Raw genomic sequence first — 23,113 nt, forward strand, 5'->3', positions numbered from 1 at the left:
ATCATCCTGACGTGAATAAATCGGGCTCGGAAACGGACTCGTAGGTAGAAGATTACGATGAAGATGAGTCTAGTTCTGAATTAGAAGACAATGCTACATTTCAAGACTGGTTGGAAGAGTCCAAAGAAGCGACTCGTGAAATCTGGAGCGAAAAACATGAAAAGTATATCAACCAGGGTATGGGTGAAGATCAGGCCAAGGAAAAGGCCAATAGGAAGACCCTTTGGGCAGTCAAGCAAATCTTTTTTGACAAGTACAAGGATTTTCTGTCAAGTTACCTACATCTGAAAGATAACGATACTCATCAAGATATTGTGGACAATCTCGAAGAAAAAATAAATAAGGGCATTAGCGTACAAAAGGCTCTCGGCAGAATTATGCCTAAACACCAGATGAAATTTGACGGACTGTTCCATGAAGATGAAGAAGACGTCAGCGAGGAAGACAGTGACGATTAAAGACTAGTCAACATTACAATGACGATATAATTGCGAAAAAATACATTGGGACAGACAGATAAAAACACGAGTGATTTAATAAAGCAATAATAAAGTCAATAAAGCAATAATGTCATAACGTATATACTTTCTGCAGTTGTATTTTTCTTTGTTTGTGTTGTCTTATCAATTTTAAAAGCCTACTCTCAGTCATAAAATTAGTGCTTGGACACGCCCGCTAAATAACCCCCGTAAAATGGTCGTAGCTAAAACCCAGTCATCCTCGATTTTGTAAACAAATCCGGCACGGAGGTACAACTAGGGTTCGGTGCATTGGACAGCGTTAAAGGGGCACCGTTTTTTTTCCCGTCGAACGCCAATCCCCCCAACTCCCCCCAAAAAGTGGTTTCTCACACGTCCGCAAAAAAGACGACCACGTTACGATTGAATGCACAATGATGGTTGTGTTATTTCGATACTCTAGCTCAATCGGGCACTTTCCAGGCTGTAGTTCCCTTTAAAAACCACATACCCGCACGTTTTGTTATGGCTTTAAACCACTGAATCCATTCCTTATTGTACGCGCATAGCCTGCAGACTATAGAGCCTAATCGATAATTTAGCCATCACGGATTAAGAAAACTTGAGCGCTATCTGATCGGACGGCCGTAATGTATACAGTAGTGTGCAAGTGTACTAGCATTTGCTCTGGCTGATGCCCAGACCTTCCATTTTCTACGATCACCGCGCACAGACATATATTTTTACTTGGATGATTCTGGTGGCAGTGTAGAAGAGTGCCATTGGAATTGTATCGATTAACAAGAGGAATATAGGCGCACGGACGGATTTATTTATTTGCTCCATGATCGGTGGGATCATCGAGGGGTGATCGACCACCGGTCTCTGTACAGACGCATGGATTATGGATCGTGGATTTATCATATACCCCCCTGGCCGACACAGGCTGTACCCTGCAAGGATGCTGCGGTGAGTGTTTGTTTAAAACTTGGAAAACGCAACGTGCACAATACCCATAAACCCAATAAAAATGACTTTAAAGTAATTCTTCGAATAGACAATCGTACTCGTTTCAGTCTGATAAACGCAACATTCACTTTTGCCATCTATCACTGCTTTCTGCTTTCGAGCATTCGGAAATCCAATTACTTTTTGTATCGATCGGATTAACTTTGTAACAATACTAGTGCGCCGACCACATGGACAGTTATACAACAACACTTCCCGTCTATTGTCAAGTTCCGACCAGCTGTTCGTTCACATTGCACCACTCAGTTGCAATTACATGTACATACATATTCTATTAAAATTGTAATATTTTTCCATACCTTATGCAATCTTTCCCATAGAATAGGTCAAACTGTACCCGGTTCCTTATACCCACACCTATTCCCTATTCATCCCATCCATTCATTAGGTCAAACTGTGCCCCAGAATTTCATAACTTCATTAATTCATATTTATATATCTACATATTTCCATATTTCCATATTTATGTGACCTTTACATATTTCTATGCCCAAGGTCAAATTGTGTTAGGAAGACTACTTAAACTACTATCATTACCTTTGAATGGAACATGACTGTGACTTTTTGATTATTGTAACAAAAAAGTTAAACAAAATAAATATTTTAATATAACAGTCCTATTTCGCCCCTGACGAGCTGCCTATCATTGGTATCGGCATAGCTCTTATTTATATGAGTTCAGACGATCTTGAAACTTACGGCTCAATTAATTGTAGCCTGTGTGGAAAATAAGAGGAGGTATTTTCAAGTGAAAGTGGACCTTTTGCTGTATTATTTTTTTCAAAAAGTAAAAAGTGCTTCTCCAATTGTTTTGGTCCGGCAAAATACTTTTGAAAAGCGGGGTGGGAAGAGTTCTGGAAATCTCCATTGACGATGGTGGCGCCGGCCGCGTAATTTTTATTCCTAGGAGGGTTAGGGGCAATGTCATGAATAATTCATGTTTATCCATGATAACGGACAATGACATCAACAGCACTGTTGTTAGTTAAAGAACGGTTGTCGTCGAGCTACCACACAGTAGCCTAGTGGGTAGCGAGATTAGCTATGGATACAAAGATCCCTGGTTCGAATCCACGTCGTCGCTGCTCATTTTCTTCAGCTATTTTTCTTCTTAAAATTTATCACTTAGATAATTTTAAATTAAGAGGAAAATAGAACGAGAACCTAACTCTTGCAATGATTCAAAGGAAAAACTGAAATATTGACATAGCCCCTAACCCCCCCCCCAGGAAAAAAATTACGCGCGCCGGCCCTTACACCTGTATTGTTCTGCTGTGAATAGGCCACTACATAACGTAGCCAACATCGGCGACCAAAAAAAAGTGTGTGTGTGTGGGGGGGGGGGGGGACCACACATCAAAAAAAGGAGAAATCATCCAGCCCCCCCCCCCCTCCCCCGGCTACGAGCCTGAGTGGTCAGTTTTAAATGACTTTATAAACAGGTGGATGGATGAAGTCCAGCCATGGGGAAGATAAATGTATTTACGAGATTTCTTGTACAAGTTTAAAGGGGATTTCTGTAATTTCAAAAAATGATGTAGCATCATGTCGGGAAACGGGGATAACATCAGTACGGGCATATCTCAGTTGAAATTTAAGAGCCTCTAGTTGTTGAATATTACAATACCAAAACCAATAAGCGAACTAAGGAACTAGAGGTTCGCGTTTGTTGAGTTACAAACGAGTGGTCCGGCTTGCATCTATTATTTGTCATAAACTATATTACAATAATCAACTAAAATTCATCCTGGCAGTAATGGGGACGTCATGCACCGAGTTTAGTATTATGGTATGGTATATAATTATATCAAACGTAACTGTCGGGCAAGAAAACATCCGCATTTCCAGGAGAAAAAATGAGACCATTCCTTTGTATAGGCCTAAAGACATTATTAAGAATTAGTTCTTTATTAAAACCTTATGTAAGGCCTATACCATGTGAATTAATACAGGACTGAAAAAAGGTCAATGCTAAATAAGAATTGTGTAAGCCTAAAGACATTATTGAGAATTAGTTCTGTTAAGGAGAATACACGAGAAAGTGTGGATTCGTAATTTAAGAATTCACGAGGCGCGAAGCGCCGAGTGAATTCGTAAATTAAGAATCCACACTTGCGAGTGTATTCTTCGACTTAAACCATTGCGTCAAAAGAAGTATTGGCATAAACAGTGAGTGGAGATGAAAATACTAGGGATAAATGTTGCAACCTGCCGCCACTTCCGCGATTGTGTACAAAGTCTATGGAGAGTCAAGAATTTTTTTTAAAAGTATTTCCTAACAAAATTGGAGATATTTCTCAGTCCCAGATTCATGTCTTATTATCCCCTTCATTGAGATGATATATGGAGAAAAAAAGTGGCGTCAGGTTGCAACATTTCGTCACCGACACCACGAAGTAACACCCATCTACATACCAGTAAAAACTAACAATCGGAGAAAACGGCAACTAAAGTTGAACGCCTTCTAAAACAACACTTTGCGTCAAAACGACAGAGTATTTTCAGTTGGGTTTCTCGTTGTGGACACTTGATGAATTGAATTTATTAAATCTGCTGTTTTTCACTCGTTTGTGTATTAAATAAACAAGAAATAAGAGAAAAAAGATGAGTGTTAGTTCGTGAAACCGAAAAAGCTGCGAAACTGTAAATTTTCGTTTTCACGAAGTAACACTCTTCAATGTATTTAACACGAGGAAAGTGCAAATTCAGGTCAGCGCGCGCGCGCTCATACAACTTGTTACAAGAAGAGTGTTACTTCGTGAAAACGTTTTTGCTCACTTATGAGCAGAGTGCGCGCCATGCATTGCAATGGAAAATAGAACTTGAGTGTTACTTCGTGAAAACGAAAATTGTCACTTTTGCGCAAAAGTTGCCATGGATACTTAGCGTAATTATTAAAGTTACGCTCTTGAAGCTTTGAAACTTCGTGCAATGGTAGGCCTTGATGAATAATGTTTAAAAATCCAAAAAACTGAAAATCGAAAAAAATATGCTTTAACATGGTAGAGTGTTACTTCGTGGTGTCGGTGACGATTTGTCCCGACTCCTTCCGTTGACAAATTGATAGTTCAGACGATGATTTCTTTCTGACTCAAAGTAGGTTTTGCAGTGACGGCGAAGAATCTGACAGGGAAGATGCATTGATAATTTCGGAAGGCAATTTTCACGCAGAATGTCCTATTAATGCTCATTATAGTTAAACCATTGCTATGACGTCACACTATTGTTAAAAGTGTGGATTCGGATCTACGAATCTCTTACACTGGTCACAAAGTGTGGATTCGGAACGAAGAATCTTTAGTAAAGTGTGGATTCGGAATTACGAATCCACACTTTGAAAACGTCGGACAATTGTTCTCCATAATGAGCATGAACAGGACCGTCTGCCTGAAAATTTGCTTTCCAAAGATTACCAATGCATCTTCACTGTCAGATTTTCTGCCGTCATTGCAAAATCTACTTTAGTCAGAAAGAAATCATCGTCTCAACTATCCATTTTGACGTATGTGGCGATACAAATGCTAAACACGCCAGGAAACAATGTTGCAACCTGACGCCACTTCCGCACTTGTGTACAACGTTTATGGAGAGTAATTTCAAGTATTTCCTAACAATTTTGGAAACATTTATCAGTCCCAGATTCTTGTCTTATTATCAATTTTGCAACAAATGGCCTTCATTGAGATGATATATGAAGAAAAAAGTGGCGTCAGGTTGCAGCATTCTTTCTTATACTTCTGTTGACGCAATGGTTTAAGTCGAAGAATACACTCGCAAGTGTGGATTCTTAATTTACGAATTCACTCGGCGCTTCGCGCCTCGTGAATTCTTAAATTACGAATCCACACTTTCTCGTGTATTCTCCTTAACAGAACAATTGTCTGACGTGTTCAAAGTGTGGATTCGTAATTCCGAATCCACACTTTACTAAAGATTCTTCGTTCCGAATCCACACTTTGTGACCAGCGTAGCAGATTCGTAGTTCCGAATCCACACTTTTAACAATAGTGTGACGTCATAGCAATGGTTTAATTATTAATACCTTATGTAAGGCCTATACCATGTGAATTAATACAGGACTGAAAAAGGTCAATGCTAAATAAGAATTGTGCAAAAGCTGGGAACTGAAGTCTACGTACGCGACAACATGGATCCTCATTCTACCCCCATATACAGTGATATCATTAACATACAGTCCACGTTATCTTGTGATATTAAAGATCAAACTAAAATCGTCTTTATATTAATACCAACCTTAAATATCCGCGCAAGATTGCGCACCGTGACATCTGCATGGTGCACGTTGATCCGCACGGAATCAGTGTAAAATACGCTGCTGAACATTATGAATGTCAGCGATCAAATGACGGTAGTATTCCAGCAAGCCGGACTCCTTGTGACATGGTTACCCCCCTTTTTGGATTTCCCAGGCTGTGACGCCATCCCAAGGACACATTAAAATTCCAAGGTTCTTTATTGCTTAATTGCCAAACCTAAAAGATGGTCAAATGGTTGACAGGACTTTTGACTGTTTTTTCATTCACATGTTCTCGTAAGACAAAACTCTGAAAATGAAGCAACTAACCGTTTATCGCTTTTCACAATTAAGAAAAACAACAAAAAGATCATTGTTTTTTGTGACCTAATACCGTTTGACCGTTTTACAAAACTGTTAAACGGTCAATGGTGCGTTTAATGTTTTTGTTTTTTAGTGAACCCAAAACGGTAAAACGAAATAACGGTATGTCCCGGGATTCACTGTAAGACAGTGTCTGCCCAGTTGCTGCCACTGGCATGAAGGAAAACAATGGCTCTGCTGTAGCCATCTATTCCACCATGGACAACATTATGAAGGAAATTATTATGAAGGAAAAAGCTTCATGAAATTTTAGACCGATGTGATGTGCACATGGACACTGTATTCAGAACTACATGTACATGTACATGTATTAGGAAATGTCAATTTCAAAACAGGGTACAGTAGCGTAAAATGGTAACTTTTTTCAGTGACAGTGCATGGACTAAATGATGTTGTGTAGCGTGAATTATAAATAGCGATAATTACAACAGTCTTTGTTCTATTGACGTAAGACTTTACAGATGTACTTAACATTGTCACCTTCACAGGTACACATAATTTTACGCAAATCTATCATTGTACGGCAAAGATCTTGGAGGGGGGTGGATCCGCCCCCTTTTACCCCGTCCCCTCAAGATGGCGGACATCTTGACGTTTGAAAAAATGAAAACATTGTTTTGGGGAGTCAGTAGATCCTAATGTTTCCAAATATGTATAGTTTTGCTAATCCCCCCCAAAAAAAAAAACACGAAAATACATTGTGAACCGTACTATAAAAAAATACCCTTTTCATCAGCCGCATAGCCTTATGCAAATGAGAAATCCCATCTGTAAGAGTAAGTTATCTTAACGTTGATAGAGAGAAAAAGAGAACAATATGTACAGATGCAGTTTCTCACCGTATTAATTTATGTTTGCAATCAATGTGCCATAAGGCCAAGGGTGATGACACACAGTAGTGCCTTCGTCTTATAGCGTAAATCTGTCGTAACTCCTGCCTTGCTGGATCACATCAAAATAAACTTTCACGCAGTATTCGACGCTGGATCCTCATACCCCGTGAGCACAAGTAGCCATGTACTGTTTTCAGGCCTGCAAATAAATGGGAAAAAAACATTCATGTCGTAAATGGTTATGATATGATCAGGGGCGGAACCAGGATTTTCAAAAAGGGGGGGGGGGACACAAAAACTTTGTGCGCGTTGCACACATAACGAGACTGAAGCGCGAAATCCCTTGCGGGCGGGGTTGAGAGCACTGCAAGCTCTAGTATTTTAGATGTTCTCTCCTACATATAACAATATTTTTTTCTGTCAAATATATAATTTTATGTCACTGTTGATGTTAGTTGAAAATGAACCCCAAAATTAGAAAGTGCTGATGATAGCCCCCGTGTGAAACAAAAACAGAACATGTGTTATTTTGCGAGCGGAACTGAAAGCCTGATGTTACAAACATGTTATTGTGCATGCTTATAAGAAAGTTCTTGTTTGTAGTAATATAAAAAAGCAAGCACAGAAACTGGATATATTCAGATAGCCTCAAAAGATTTGTGTTGACAGTTGAGGATGAACTGGAGGCGAGCCTTCATTTCTCAATCTAGAAAAAGATATATACAGTGTACTCAAGGATTTTTCTTTCTCCTCATCATGCTATCTCCTGGTTTCCTAGTCATGCAGTCTTCTTGGTGCAGGTTTTCTTTGTGCTTGTCTTTTCGGTCGCGGTATCCTTGTTGCCGGTCTTCTCGGTCCCGGTATTTTCGGTCGCGGTCTTCTCGTTCGCGGTATCCTTGTTGCCGGTCTTCTCGGTTGCGGTATCCTTGTTGCCGGTCTTCTCGGTGCTTGTCTTCTCGGTCCCGGACTTCTCAGTCGCGGTATCCTTGTTGCCGGTCTTCTCGGTCCCGGTTGTTTTCGGTCGCGGTCTCCTCTGTCCCGGTATCCTTTTTGACTGTCTTCTCGGTGCCGGTCTTTTCGGTCCCGGTATTCTCGTTCCAGAAATTCTCTGTTCTTGTATTTTCGGTCCAGATATTCTCGGTTCCGGTATTTTCGGTCCCGGAATTCTCGGTCCTGGTCTTCTCCATCCCGGTCTTCTCGGTCCCGCTCTCCTTGGTCCCCATCTTCTCGGTCCCGTTCTCCCAGGTCCCGGTCTTCACGAACTGTGTCTTGATCTTCATCCTTGTTGAAAAAAGTACATAATATACATGTATTGTCTAAATGGGCTTCTCATACAATGAGTATATTAGTCAGTGATGGGCAAAAAAGAAAATGTATTTTCAAATGTAGATCATTCCAATGCCAATTCCATCTTATGAATAGGTTGTGCCGATGGGTCATGTACAACTTACAAAAAGGGTAAAGACTATCGGATGGGACCCAGTCAGAATCGTGTCCCCCAACTTCATCTTTGTCGTCAACATCATCTTCTACATCAACATCATCTTCTTCAACAACATTATCTTCTTCATCAACATCATCTTTTTCATGTCCCCTATCTCCAACTCCTTCATCAGTGTCATATTCTTCGTCATTGAAATCTTCCTGAATGTAAAAAAAATCAATAGCAAAAAATGATAAGTCTGCCACCCCCAGCTTTGTTTCAGTCTGTTGATGTATTACTAAATACCTTTTCCCTCTTGACAATGTATCCTTCATGTATACTAAAAGATCATATGCCGGCTGTCTGTCTAACCTTTTAAACTAATAACCTAACTAATAACATTATCGTTTGAAAACTTATATCAGGAATTTATTTTAAGTTCGGCGAAGCTCATGCAAGCCTTAATCATTTGTTGATTCATTGGCAACATTTAGTAGCTGAATGAGAAAGTGGCCTGACGCTGAATTTGGGTGTAATTCTAAACATGACTAAGAAACTTTTAGTTCAGTAAATTCTTGTACCACTATTCTAGGATCTCAATTTCAAATCAATTTTCATAAGGTTAGTTGTTTGCACCCTTCTGTACGTTTTGAGCAAAAATTGCAAGTGATGGACTGTAGTTTAAGTGATTGGCTAACTCCATCAATCATAATTTTCTTGTGCATCTGATCACAAAGCATAAAGACAACCAAAGGGAAACGTTACCTTTCTACACTCGGTCACCTCACCATCTTTGAAGCCCTCTTTTTCCTGTATTTTGTTGAAATACCACATAGCCAGCAAAATAAGTGGACTTGGATTTAGATCTTATTTTTTTTTTTTTGCAAATAAAACAAGTAGAGTGCTGAAACCATAGACATTGGTGTGGTGGTTACAATCGTCATCTCTGATTTGTCTGTTCAGCTTTTGGGTATTGTGCAATTAATGTACTTTGCAAAAATATATTTGATGACATGATTCGTACTTAATTTTGATTTAGGCGGGAACTTGCATACGCGCGCATTCGTTGTATGTACACGGTACGCGTACTACGCCGCGCAACGATCATTCTTTCGTAAAATTGATGATCATCGTGCATCAGGCCAAGCTAAAGCTCCGCTCTAATTCTGAGGGATATGCATGGCAGTGCTACAAAATCTCACCCCTGTCAACCTGACAATGTCGAACTCAGTGCAAAGGTAGGCCACAATGTGTTTTATATTTGTTGATTTAGATTAATTATTTGTCGGATGTGGTAAGGCCTGGGGACATGCATTACATGAGACTGGAGGGAGTAGGATTGAGCCTAGCATGCAGGTTTAATCCAACCCCGTCCTCGCCTCCTCGTCCGGCCGCATCCGTTCAGCCTAGGCTAGGCCGGGCACTAGGCCGGACCACATTATAACCAGGGATGAGTCGATGATCAGGTCTGAGCACTTGCACATGGTCTAAAGCGTTATCAGATGAGCTGATCGACGGGTTCCCGTAATGCTCCAATTTCAAAATGTTCGTAGGCTTAGCCTGTACTGTACGTACGTACATGTACATGCACATGTTTATACACAAACATGATGAACGAAGCTTTACTGCATGCAGCAGGCGCGAGGCCGAGGCTAAGCTAGGCATGAATATATGCGCGCGGGCACAATTTTTACCGGAGCTACGGTACACCTACGACTGTTGCCTGTCATTCAATGTTGGTCAAGAGCGCACGCGTAATATGCCGGCGCACTTCAGACTGATTATTAGTGAATGACAGGCAACAGCCGCCAAGCATTTTGGCTAAGTTGACGCACGCGCACGGTCAGTGGATACATGACCCATGACCTCAAGCATGCATCGTACGCGCGTGCAATGCAGTCGCGTCTTGGTCGTAGACTCGTACCGTGCCAACCTCGTCCCCAGTGCTTACTTTATTTCCAACCTCGTTTCCAATAGTAAACCCTGGATAGGAAACTCTGTACTTGTGCTCTGATTGGACAACGACAATACAATATTAGCATATGTTCCATATTCATAAATCTATAAGAATTACACCGTACAGTTGGTGACTTCTTTTTAAGCTCGTTAAAAGTTAAGTTAGATTGCGCGCGAAATAGTCTGAAAGTCACACACGATAGGCCTACAACTTTTCTAGCCCAGAAAGTCTTGCCGAGTTTCTACAATGGCGACGCCCAGTCCCTGTAAAACTAAAAGTACCCCAGTCAAATCTGATACTTGCATGCTGTGCTCCAAAAGGGACAAAAATGGAACGCACTTATGGGGAGTCATTGGACGAAAAAAGAATTTCCCGCAATTGCTGTCACAACTCAACGTACCCGTTCCGGATTTGAGCGACTTGGTTGGTGACATACTCTGCCGAAGTTGTGGAACGAAGGTGCACAAAATGGTTACGTTTTTGGAGGAGGCACGTGTGAACATCGCTAAAATGACACTAAGTCGTACCAGTCGTAGCAAACGGTTCCTGACTTCTCCTGCTCAGAGTGTTCCTACTGCGAAACGGCGGGTTTTTGAGCCAAACACCGGTGCCCAGGCCCGCGCCCGTCCCCCAAGGCCAATTGCCCCGAAAGCCTGTCCATCGTCGGAAGCGGCAAGTCCCAGGTCTTTGCCTCATAAGTGCGCAACTTATGGGCAAACCACAACGAAGACTGGTCTCGCACGGGTATGGGATTTTTTTCTTGGATTTATTTACATTTATATTAACTCTCAAAAAAAAATGTGCTTGGCCTACAAAACTGTACCTTAATAATTCCTTGTGTTGTGCTTTTATTTTAATTTGATAACGATTGATTATTAATATTGATGATACATTGACATTGTTTATATCTGCACCTATCAAATTCCCCCTGCCCCCCTCCCCCGGCTCTCCCACATCCCCTCCCCCCATTTTGTCACTTCAAAAGTGACAATCCCCCACGTCTTGGGTGGGGCAGCCCGGGGGGGGGGGGGGAAGATGGAGGAAACAATTGATAAGTGCATAGTGTGTGACATGTTAATGACCTTGGCGCCAACTTTTTTTTAAATGGGGTGGGGGAGGGAGGGGGAACTGAATTACAGGCATGACAGGGGACAATGCCTATAGTCACTACAGTTTGGAAGATCCTGGCTAATTACACTTTGAAATAGAATTCTGAATCTGAATATGGAAACATTTTTTATTTGGAAACAAACAATTTGCAAAGTGTCGTCCTAAATCATATTTCTGTAGATGTCTAGTTAATCATGTAAAACAAAAGGCAAAATTTGCATTGAGTTCATCCAAAAATTTGCAGCTTTTGCAGAACAACTTTTCTCAGGATCAAGGGTCATGAAAATTTGATCTTTTGATTTCCCCTGGTTAATAAACTGCTGAGTGCCTCACAATAATGGTTGAGCACTAGTGAGTCAGTCACATGGAAGTTGTTGATACCCGTGTCAATAACAGTATTACGCAGTTGCCTTTTTAATTAATTTTGACATCCTTTTTCTCTTCATTTCATTCAATTTCAGTACACAAGTTCAAATCAGCGCTTGCTGAGCGTGGAAGAATTCAACGGCTTGTCATCAATAGTGTCAAGTAGAGATCCAGACTCCATTGCAAACGTCATGTGGGGGATAAAACCCATACAGAGTGCAGTGAAGCACTTGAGTCTGGCAGAGGTGAAAGCAAACTGCTGCAGTCTGCAGCGTTGTTCCATACTCAGGAAATGCGACTTCTCAGATCATTCCAACTTCAATTGGAGAGACATCCTCCAGGAGATGGATAAACAGTAGGTGGCATCAGTTCTCTTTGTCATCCCTATGTACACCCCTCAACAAATAATGCATGATATGTTCCTGTTAGAAGGAATTGATAAAGAACAGATCAACTCTGTAACCCAACCCACCCAACAAACATGTGAACATTTAAGCTCTTCCTTTTAAATGCTGACTCAGTTCAAGTTAATTCGAAATTTCTATTGTGTTGTAAAAACTGTACAGAAAACTGCCAACTCAGTCACAGGCATATATTATACTTTAAATAAAACTTACAAAAGTGAAAAATAATTGCAGTAATGTACATTTCAGGTGTCCATTTCTACTTGATGTCCTTGTGACAACAGCTAGTGATGATTCACATGTCTTCGAGGATGCCAAAGTACCGGTCATCTGCATGGTATATGGAATGCTGTTGTACCAGAGGAGTTGTCGCATTGGAAGACTGCAGCAGCTGTTCACGATCCTTTTAAGTAGATCAGCAGCCAAGAAGGAGGTCAGTTTGTTTGTTTGTTTTTCTGAAATCAATTGCCGATAAAATCACTTAGTTTTATTTTGAAATTCTGTTGGTGACAACTGCATGAAGCTGTATAGTTCTGTGCAGTAAATGAAACTTTGGGAATATGGGAAATAGTTGCTAAGTTGTAATTATTGGTAAAAGAGATCACTTTCACACAATGCCAGGACTATTTCAGTCAATTTTTTTCTTCACTTTCTGTTATTTTATATTAACACCAGCGACCATGGTATATTCTAACAAAACCCCAGAGTGAGAGTATTCTTCATGTAATGTTATGCAAACTTTTCCATGACACTCAAGTGAAAATATTCAAGATGGAAAATATTATAACTCCTGCAGCAGGCACTTTGTTTTCAATAATGAACACAAATAAAATCCACAAATGAAATATGCTTTTTGCCCCCAAAGCCTGAGACACTGTGGAGGACCCCCCCCCCCCGGTCCCCTTCAAGTGGTGCTTGTGTAAAATGGTGGGTGAATTTCTGAAACCATAATTCTACCTCCATGGTTATACAGTCTGTACAAAAGAAATCCACACTGAAAACAGCTACATGTATTTGAAACCTTACAGTCAAGTCTTGTTAATTCAAATTCAAAATGTTTTTTTTTAATCCAGAATTTTGTATTAAGAGGATCATCAGCCCCAGATCAAGGCTTTATATTTACTTTATCCAAATCTTAATAAGTCATTCAATCATACAGGTTTTTGTTTCAATATTTATTTTCCAAACAGATCTACAGGGAGTTTCAGCGGGTGGGAGTATGCCAGTCCTTCACACAAAAAGATGTGCTGCTGAACAAAATCGGTGGTCATTTCAACGAGGAAGCAATGGAACTGGTCAAGAAGGGAAGCAAATTCCAGATTATTGGAGATAACTTTGACCTCCGGGTTCTGCGACATGACATGACGAAGGATGCAAAGAACATTGACTTACATTACTTTGCAAGCACCATTGTATTTGACAGGATATCATTTGAACAACTGCCTGATGACAAACCAACCCGACCACTCCAGCAGTGTCCCATCTCATCTTTCGTGCCTAACGAGGATGAAATCAACACACTGAAGAAGAGCTACAAGATTCTGGTGGCAAGAGACATTGTCGAGTGCTGTCCTGCATTGGCTTTCATGAAGTCGGTCATACCACATCACATCAAGCACAAGTACAGTGACATTACAAAGGAGAAGAGTGCCCTGTTTACCCAAGAGATTCTCCCATGCAACGAGAATAACTATGGGGAAGTGGTCCAGATCCTTAGCAGATACGAAGAATGGGTCCATAATATATTTCGAAAAGAATCTGCAACTCCACTGGTTGAAAAGCAAACTGAAGTAAGTGTGAACAAGTTAGACGCATGTTTTGAAAGTAAAATCCTGCTGTCTCATACAAATGGAATAATCACCGGCCATGTATTTGTTACAACCACAACCCAAAACATTTTTTTTTTTAAATTTTACTAAAGAAAAAATAATGACACTTACACACATAGATAGTTGATCATAATAGCTGTAAATAAGACTTGACAAATGTACAGACGTATCCAATCTATCTCGTACATATCATACATGTGCTGATTCACTGACTAAATGATAAAGTATAGTTGTTTTGGTTCAAACATAACTTAATTAGAGTGCAATTTTCCCCCATTAGCAAATACTAAGAACCTTAAGGAAATTTGGAACTTGCACAACAGTGTCTACAGTATTGTTGTTACCGGTTTTGGGTCCCTGAGGAGGGGAAAGTGTGAGGGATAGGGTGATTTTCTCTTTTTTGGAAAGGTTACAATTGAAATTGATTCAATGAGAAGTTTCTACTTTTGAGTTTTGAAGTAACCTAAATTGCATGCTTATTCTTCTCAGGGAGATGGGGATGCGGATTTCTGCATGTTGGGAGCTGACGAGCTTACTTTCCATGATCATGTCCATACCAAAGATCTACAAGACGAGGGTGTTGGCATCTGTTCAGGCACTGACAACGTAAGTTATTGCCAAATATAAAATAATGCATGCTGCCCTTCCTTAACACACAAAAACCAAAACATTTAAATTTGGGTGTTGTATGGTGATTCTACACAAAGACTAAACCTTGAAACACAAAGAATCAACCTGCTTCTGCTGTACATGTGTGTTTGGAAGAATCATGTACACATGTACCAGCTGTGATATGGCAGCATAAAAATGTCCCTGCCCCACCCCCCTCTAAAAATGATAAAACAAGAATGTGTTGTGAAATAAAGACATTTTTGGGGGGAAAAACATGTGCCCCCTTCTCGAAAAAAATCCATTTGGCTTTGTTTTATCTGAAGTTGGGTCAGGGAACCAGACTACACGAACAGCACTTTTTTCTTGGTTTTCCCAACATTATGAACACATAACCGTAAAACGGGTCAGTGTATCAACATTTGTTATAAAAAAAAACTAACCCCAAATCCATCCATTCCTGGAAATGACAGCAAAAGCAAATATTGCATTTACCTTTTTTTTTTTTTTTTTTTTTAAATATGTGTTACAGGAAACTGGAGCAAAGTCTGATACACCAGCTTCATGTCCGAATGTTCAGTCAAGACCAGACCAGCCAGGATCTCATATGATGCAAGTGGATCCAGCTGATCCGCTACAGCACGTCCACATTCCTGTTGGTGGTGACCAGCTGACAAGAGTCCGGCTTGCCGGGGCAAAGGATCTCAGGGCTGGAGTTCACACTGCAAGACAGCGGTTCGATCATCTGTACCCCTTCATCTGTGAAATTTGGCATGCTAAAAAGGCTTTTTTGAATGTACGTTTTGGATTATGCATTTTCCTGTACTTTCCAAAAAGCACCCATGACAACAAAATTTGCAGCCTTCCTGACCTTGTTTTAGAAGTTTTCTGATTTTTGGATAGAAACAAAAAACGTACATTTTGTAGATGATGATGTTCCTTCTCTCATTTTTAACCCACTTAAATTCTTAACAATGTTCTGCATTTATCTTCAAATCAAGTTGAATCCTCAATCCTAATTGGTTAGTTTATAACAATGGTGGCGATATAATCCCAAAATATCACTGCCCATATCACTCTATATCATGCATACATGTGATTACGATAACCACAGCAAAGCTCATGTTCAGTGTGCATATAATATGTACTATTTTTGCTTGAACTGAAGATGAAGTTTTTATCCCACTTGCAATCATTGAAAATGATGTGTGTTTATGTTCCAAATGCCATAAGCCTGAATACTTTCTTTAAAAAAAAACCAAGTATCTTTCCACGCCCACAGTATGGGAAAACTCACTTTTCTATTGAACCTTTAAAATACCCTTGCATTCCCACTTCTAACAGATTGTTTGCTTTCTTTTTTTACACAAATATTTTCAGATGGCTTTCGATGTGCTGTTCAGCAACAAGTCAGCTCACGATGTAGGTACTCTGAAGTACTTTCGGGAGAGGATTGGAAGGCGCAATGTGACAACTCCTGGCAAAAATTATGAAGCGTGTGAGCAGCTGTTTCTGACTGTTGGCAAGGGATACCTTCTGAATGCTGCTTGTCAATTCTGGGGAATGAAAGACATCTCATCTGAACCTACCCAGCACATCCCTACAAAACTACAGCGAGAACGACAAGCTCACACAGAGCTGTATTTTGATAAGGTTATTACTGAATTTGTGGATCAGTACGTACTAGTCAGTCATGAGTCTGAGCAGATGATAGTTGCCAAAGATAGATTGGTTCAGTGCAGCAGAGTTGCCCTTGATCATAATTACACAGTAAGACAGCCTGAAGATAATGCTGAAGTGGTGGTTGAGAATGTGAAGGAAAACATACAAGTCACTGCACACACGTCCCAGATCACTAACCCTCCAAAACCTCCTCCCACTCCGAATCTGCAACCGTCTTCGGTAAAAGTGTCAAAACCTGATGATGAAACACCATCACCTTCACAAACGGTAAATCGTTTAGATGGAGTTAGATCTTATGGGATGTGTTTGCTTGACATGTATGTGTTTCTCCGACAAATGATTGACACAACTAAAGAAGGAGATGGAAGTCGACTCCTGATAAACATGAAAAGGCTACTTTTGTACTTCTATGCAATGGGTCAGAAAAAGAAAAAATATGCTCTAGAAATGCTAGTTGCTATTGCTCAGGTGGAAGCACTTTTAACTCCCCAAATGGCCCAAAGAGTTTTGTGGGGACGTTTCTGTAGTATTAGAGGAGGTCCTGGCAACAATATGGAGTGTGATTTAATGCAAGAGATTTACAACAGAGAAGGCAAGAAACAAATACAGTGCATGGGACCAAATAAAACTGTGAAAGCTATCCAACGAATCTCAAAAGCGCAAGCAGGTCTGCAGAAAATTTCTGAGAATTTTGCTGGTAATACCAGTGTACACAATTTGTCAGTGAAACACACTCATAGGTCAGCTGCAAAGGATTAATACCAGGTCATTAAAGATTTGAGTAAACTACAGCCATTTAGCTTCAGGGCAGGAAGATTACACAGCACTTTCACAAAGGTCCCCTTCTGTGTGATCAATAATGTCAATCACGACAAGTTAAGCTCATGGATTCGTAAACATGTCAAATGTATCCAAGAAGGTTTATTGTAAAGGCAAACCAAAAAACACAAGTGTGCCAGTAACCTGTCCAATTTTTTTCTTATTAATTAAAATACACAAGATAGATTTTTTTTGCAAATAAAAGTTGTTTTGGTCGGGCAATGCCTTTGTGTAGCAAAGCCTACAGACATTGCAACAAACACAGATGTTAATGTTACGAAAACATTTGAACATTTGAAAAAGAAAGGAAAAAACCTTTCATGACCATCATCCCACCACAGAGTTCTTGTAAGACAAAACATTTATAAGAGCAAATAAAAATAATCAATTTGACTTTTTACACCATTAACGCCAAATGTATTTTTTTTTTTTCAGTGTGACTAGAAACACATTGACTGGCATCATGTAATAATCGTTGTGTTCCTTGCAATTGCATAATTGGGAGCTTATCTTTTTACATGTACTTTGTTTTATTTTTGGGGATCGGTTTTTGAAGCTGGACAATAAAGAGATGATACAAGACAAGTTTTTGCTAGTGTGGGTCGATCATGACGGATGTTGATTTACTTTCCATGTACAGAAAGATTGTGCAATTACAACATTTCATGCAAATCCTACTGTGAGTCGCCATCATCATATAGGAGGTTGAGACATAATTCCATATCACATTCAAGGCATGGACACTTCAACTTGCAGATATCACAGCACCGATGGAGGGCGCTTCTCTGTGTGACACTTGGCTTGTACCCGAAATGTTGAAGAATAGTTGCTCTCCTGCATTTATCTCCTCGGCATAATTCCCGCATAATTTGTTGCATGCCTGCCTTGTTCTTTGCTATATCTGAACCGTTGAAGTACATAGTGGCTGTGGCTGGACAACCATCACGTCCTGCACGTCCTGTCTCTTGAAAGTAAGCTTCCATTGTATGTGGCACTCCAATGTGTACAACATGGCGAATACTTGGGGCATCTACACCCATCCCTACTGCACATGTGGCAAACACAACCCTGCATGTGTTCTGATGTGATGACAGTTGCTTGAGCAGAACTTGTTTCATTTCTTCAGTTTGGGGCGCATGATACTGACCGAACAATCTGTGATCTGGACCAGCACATGTTTCTGGATAGTACTGATGAACTCCAAGTACATTTTCAAATAGCCTGTGTGCATAGCCGCAGTACTTTAGTTTCATGTAAATGATAGTGGATGGATAACAGATGCGTTCTTCAAGCAACTTGATGGCTATTGGATAGAGTATGTCGTGGTAACTTTGAACACCATGGGTAGAGGGCAATCGACTCTTTACGGCATACATGATGTTTTCTCTGTCGGGGTTCCTGCTAATAATTACTGGCTTCTTCAAGCAAAGTGATTTAATTATGGCTTCTCTGTAATCTTGGGGAGCGGTTGCCGTCATTGCAGCTGTTGGAGTATGTGGAAATAGGCTAGCTAAAATGGCTAACTTTGCAAAGTCCTGTCTAAAATCCAGACCCCATTCTACTATGCAATGTGCTTCATCTACCACCGTAGCAACCACGGTATTTTGGATTGCATCAGACAGTAAATAGGGACGAGATGACACAACTGCTTCAGGATGGGCATAGACAATATTTGCTTTGCGTAGTTGCTCCTCGGTGCTCCCAGCAATACAAACATCTGTAGATGAAATGCGGTTCGTCTCTTCTTCTTCTTCTTCATCACTTTGATGATCAGGACAAGACCCAGTCATATGACCACGAAGAATACCAACTTGGACCCCAATGCTAGAAAGTTTTGAGGCTTGATCTTGAACTATTGCATTCAGAGGAGTGACTACCAGAAGTTTTGGATTTTTTATGTTTAGTTTATGTCCAAGCATATAAACAGCTAGCTGATAAATAAGGCTTTTGCCATAGCCTGTGGGAAGAATGACAAACACATCATGTCCATTGAACAGTTCCCATAATGCCCGACACTGTGCAGGTTTGAGATTAACACTGAGCTGTAACTGATTTACTGCATATTGCACCGAGGGCCAAAAGCTGTTCATTTGCCAGGATGACATTGCAGATGCCGGCAACTCCATGCAACTGATCGAGGAGAGAGCCATCAAATGTAGATATTACTTGTACTTGTACAGTAGTTTAGTAGTAGTAGCCCCCCAAAAATGCCTAATCTAAATAATTTTAGCAACCTGAACTGTCTATGTCTGCACGTCTGACAGTGACATTGTCTGAGTTACACTCTTAATTAATACATGTAATATGTCATGTACTATTTTTACTAATAGAGTGTCCAGTACACTACCACGTAATATTAAATAAGTAAACAAGAGGAGATGTGAGGTGCAGTACTGAAGTGACGATGTCTGGTTAATTTTCTGTTCACAAGTTGTCGATATAAATATAGATTCGCCTCTTTTTACCTTTGTTTTCAACATCAGCAATCGGCAACGATTGATTTGCACACCGAAGACTACATGGCCGGCCTTGTATTGCATGTATTTTCCAATCAAGTTATTAAATCTAGTTCCAGACCACACAGACTACGTTATGAATGCGACGAAGATGCGAAGTTCAATTTGGAACCAGACTATTACGTGCGCCCAGAATACATCGCCCACAGGGAGACTAATTTACATACGTGTGCAAAAATCTTGCACATGCAAATGATCCAATACCAGGGTGAGAGAGCAGGTAGTGATGGGCGCGTACTGTTCGACACCCTGGGTACGAGGTTGCGTACCGTGCATATACATGACACGCATGCATGATGACTGATTGTGCTTGTTTTGCGGTCACATGTGTCGATGTCCACACTACAGATACTAAAACATGTACATTTACATCTATCAATGTTTCAATTAATCTGCTATCATGGCTGGATCCCAAATCTGAATGAAAAGGGACAATATTCGGGTACAAATAGATAGGCCTAGTTAGTGACTAATTTATAGCCGGAAATGTCCAGCTTTTTGACATGGCCGCTGGAGCCTTAAAAAACCCTGGAACTTTATTTAATCAAGCTACGAAGGCATGGTAGGTAGGATGGTGACAGTTAAATTTTTGGAATGATTCCAATATAACTGGCCATATCATCACTTGTCACCATGAGCACACACACATACTGTATTGAGAGACCAGTCTCTGAACATTTGTGTTTTGTCAGTAAGTACTTCCATATTTTCTTAGCTAAATTTGACTTTGCACGATTGCTGATGGGTCACTGAACTAGGCCAGATATAATGAGAATCTTTCCATTTTGTATCAATGTTAACATAATCCAAGGTCCATGTTTTATTCGTAACAACTAAAAGATTAATTTACTTTTTTGTCAGTAAAACTTTTTATCAACAACAATTTAAATTATTAATTTTGAATAGCTTGAGTAACTCCAGCTGACATGCTCATATTCATTCACATGTAGCGCTGGAGGAATAACCTGTTCGTTAGAATGTGGTAGCAAGAGACCCTAAAAAAATGGCCTCTCAAAAATTGTTCATTCTCGGCTCTAATATCCCATCCCAGAGTTCATTTACATGCCTCATACACTCAGCAGTCATTCACGAAGCCTAATGATCGACTTGAAACAGACCGCAAAAAAAAATGTGAAAAATCTTGACGATTTCGGTGGCTTATCCGTAAAAAAACGCCAGTTCCAACGGCTGTCGTCCATTTTAATTAGCTAATTATGTAAATGTATGCATCACGTGATGATAACATCGAAAAAAAAATGTGCGCGCGATGTATGTGGGTACCACACTGCTTTCAGGCGCCGCAAGTGAGTTCAATTTCGTCTGGTGCGTTGTCGCGGAAAGCAACACTTGCGGCGCCTGAAAGCGGTGTGGTACCCACATACATCGCGCGCGCAGATTTTTTTCGATTTCATCACTTGATGCATACATTTACATAATTATCAAATTAAAATGGACGACAGCGGTTGGAACTGGCGTTTTTTTTACGGACAAGCCACCAAAATCGTCAAGATTGTTCACTTTTTTTGTGGTCTGTTTCAAGTCGATCATTAGGATTCGTAAATGACTGCTGAATGTATGAGGTATGTACATGAACTGTGGGTTGGGATATTAGAGGTGAAAATTAACTATTTTTGAGAGGCTGTTTTTTTTAGGGTTTCTTGCTACCACATTCTAACGAACAGGTTATTCTTGTGAATGAATATAAGCATGTCAGCTGGAGTTACTCAAGCAAAACTTTGAACATTTCCTTTTTTTCTTTCAAACATCCAGTACACATGCCGAGCTGTCATCATAACCTGGGCTTATTCTCATCGGTCCAACTTGGTTCATTTAGACAATTGTGTTAGTTTATTCATGATCAGACGTTGAAACGTTTACACAATTCTACAAGATAATTGTTACTTTTCAGAAACTGTCAACACTTTAAAAAAAATCATTGTTGTCCTCTTTACTGCTTTCTCAGCCATCTCCCTTTCATTTTGTCCTCCCATATATCTGTACCACCTCTCTGTTTCATTCCAACGTGGCAGTTTATTTGTGTCATTTACGGTAGTCTTTGAACAAATAATCTGTTCGAAGGATCAAAAGCCATGCTCGTCAAACATTGATACACTTTTCTTTACTTCTTTTGGTGGTCATTCTCAGTAAAAAAACTTGAAAAGCATTAAAGTACCATACATACATACATATGGTACAATTAGATTGAAATATGGTGAACTTTCATTGCTGCAGGTGTGCATATGAATCCATGAACTTCCTCAGATTATTAAATCATTGCAGGTACTTGCACAGTGGGCCACTGTCAGTTATAACTTGTAGTGTGGAAGGGTGCCAAAGAGTGCTCAAGAATATGAGATCTTTTCAAAATCATGTGAAACAAATGCACTCTACATTTTGGGAAAGGTATGGTAGACTACAAGATGACATTGACATCGAGGATGATCACAAAGAAGAACACCTGCAGTCTGGATCAGATAGATCATCTGATGATGACGAACATGAAGATGTAGATGTGGCAAATGAGCCTGAAGTTCCTCTTGACACTGATTACAAATCGACAACATTCGATTTAGGGTTAAGGGAAAAGTTCAAAGTCAATGATCAGGCATGCAGTTTTTCTTGCTGAAGAGGTGAATGGTTTACTTGGATTAGCAATAGAAGAACTTCACAAAAAAGCAAGGATTCAAATGCCTCAAGCACAGAAAGAAGATTTAGCAGAAATTTTCACATATTCACAAATGGAGCAATCAGTTTTTTTTGGCAAAACTTCCCACCTTAATTCTTATGTCAAAGACAAGTTTCATTTTGTGGAACCTGTTGAGTATGTGATGGGAAGAAATGGAAATGGCAAAATTACAAGTTTTCAATATGTCAGTGTTTTGCGGACTTTACAGGCCCTCTTGAAAAACGATGATGTTTTTGCCCAGCTTGTTCAAAGACACCAGAATAATGAAATTATCAAAGATTTCTGTGATGGTTCGATGTACAAAGGACACACCCTTGTCTCTCAGCTTATTTTGACAATTCAGATTCAGTTGTATAATGACGATTTACGGTTGCAAATCCCATTGACAATAGAGTAAAGCAACTGAAGTTTTCTGCTTTTTACTTTACCCTTGAAAATATGCCACCTCAGTTCAGGTCAAAGCTGTGCTCCATTCAGCTAGTGTTACTCTGTTCTTCAGAAGTCATTTCTGAATAGTCCGGTTCACTGTGTATTTTCGTGGTTTTTTTTGGGGGGGGGATTAGCAAAGCTATACATTTTTGGAATCCGTATGATGTGCTCAATCCAAAAACCAATGTTTCCATTTTTTTCAAAGGTCATCTAAGCCGCCATCTTGGAATTTCAAAATGGCTGCCATTTAAAGGTTTATATTCACACTATATCAGCTTCTAAGTAACTAGACTGTTGATTTTTGATATGTAATATAAATATCA

General features: G+C 40.0%; 2 protein-coding genes across 2 annotated transcripts; one reads left to right on the plus strand and one right to left on the minus strand.

Moving 5' to 3' along the window:
• The first annotated feature begins 8,390 nt into the window (after positions 1 to 8,390).
• On the plus strand, positions 8,391 to 15,831 carry LOC119733822. Its single transcript, XM_038207192.1, has 6 exons — positions 8,391 to 8,609; positions 11,911 to 12,170; positions 12,469 to 12,652; positions 13,410 to 14,087; positions 14,538 to 14,654; positions 15,178 to 15,831. Exons 1-6 carry the CDS (start codon positions 8,391 to 8,393, stop codon positions 15,547 to 15,549), a joined length of 1,830 nt encoding a protein of 609 aa, XP_038063120.1. The 3' UTR covers positions 15,550 to 15,831.
• A 1,547-nt stretch (positions 15,832 to 17,378) lies between these two features.
• LOC119733823 (ATP-dependent DNA helicase Q1-like) lies at positions 17,379 to 18,949 on the minus strand. The gene has a single exon (XM_038207193.1). It carries the CDS (start codon positions 18,947 to 18,949, stop codon positions 17,834 to 17,836), a length of 1,116 nt encoding a protein of 371 aa, XP_038063121.1. The 3' UTR covers positions 17,379 to 17,833.
• Between the last annotated feature and the right edge of the window lie 4,164 nt (positions 18,950 to 23,113).

This window comes from Patiria miniata, unplaced genomic scaffold (genome assembly GCF_015706575.1).
Source record: "Patiria miniata isolate m_02_andy unplaced genomic scaffold, ASM1570657v1 HiC_scaffold_26, whole genome shotgun sequence".
NCBI classification, from domain to species: domain Eukaryota; kingdom Metazoa; phylum Echinodermata; class Asteroidea; order Valvatida; family Asterinidae; genus Patiria; species Patiria miniata.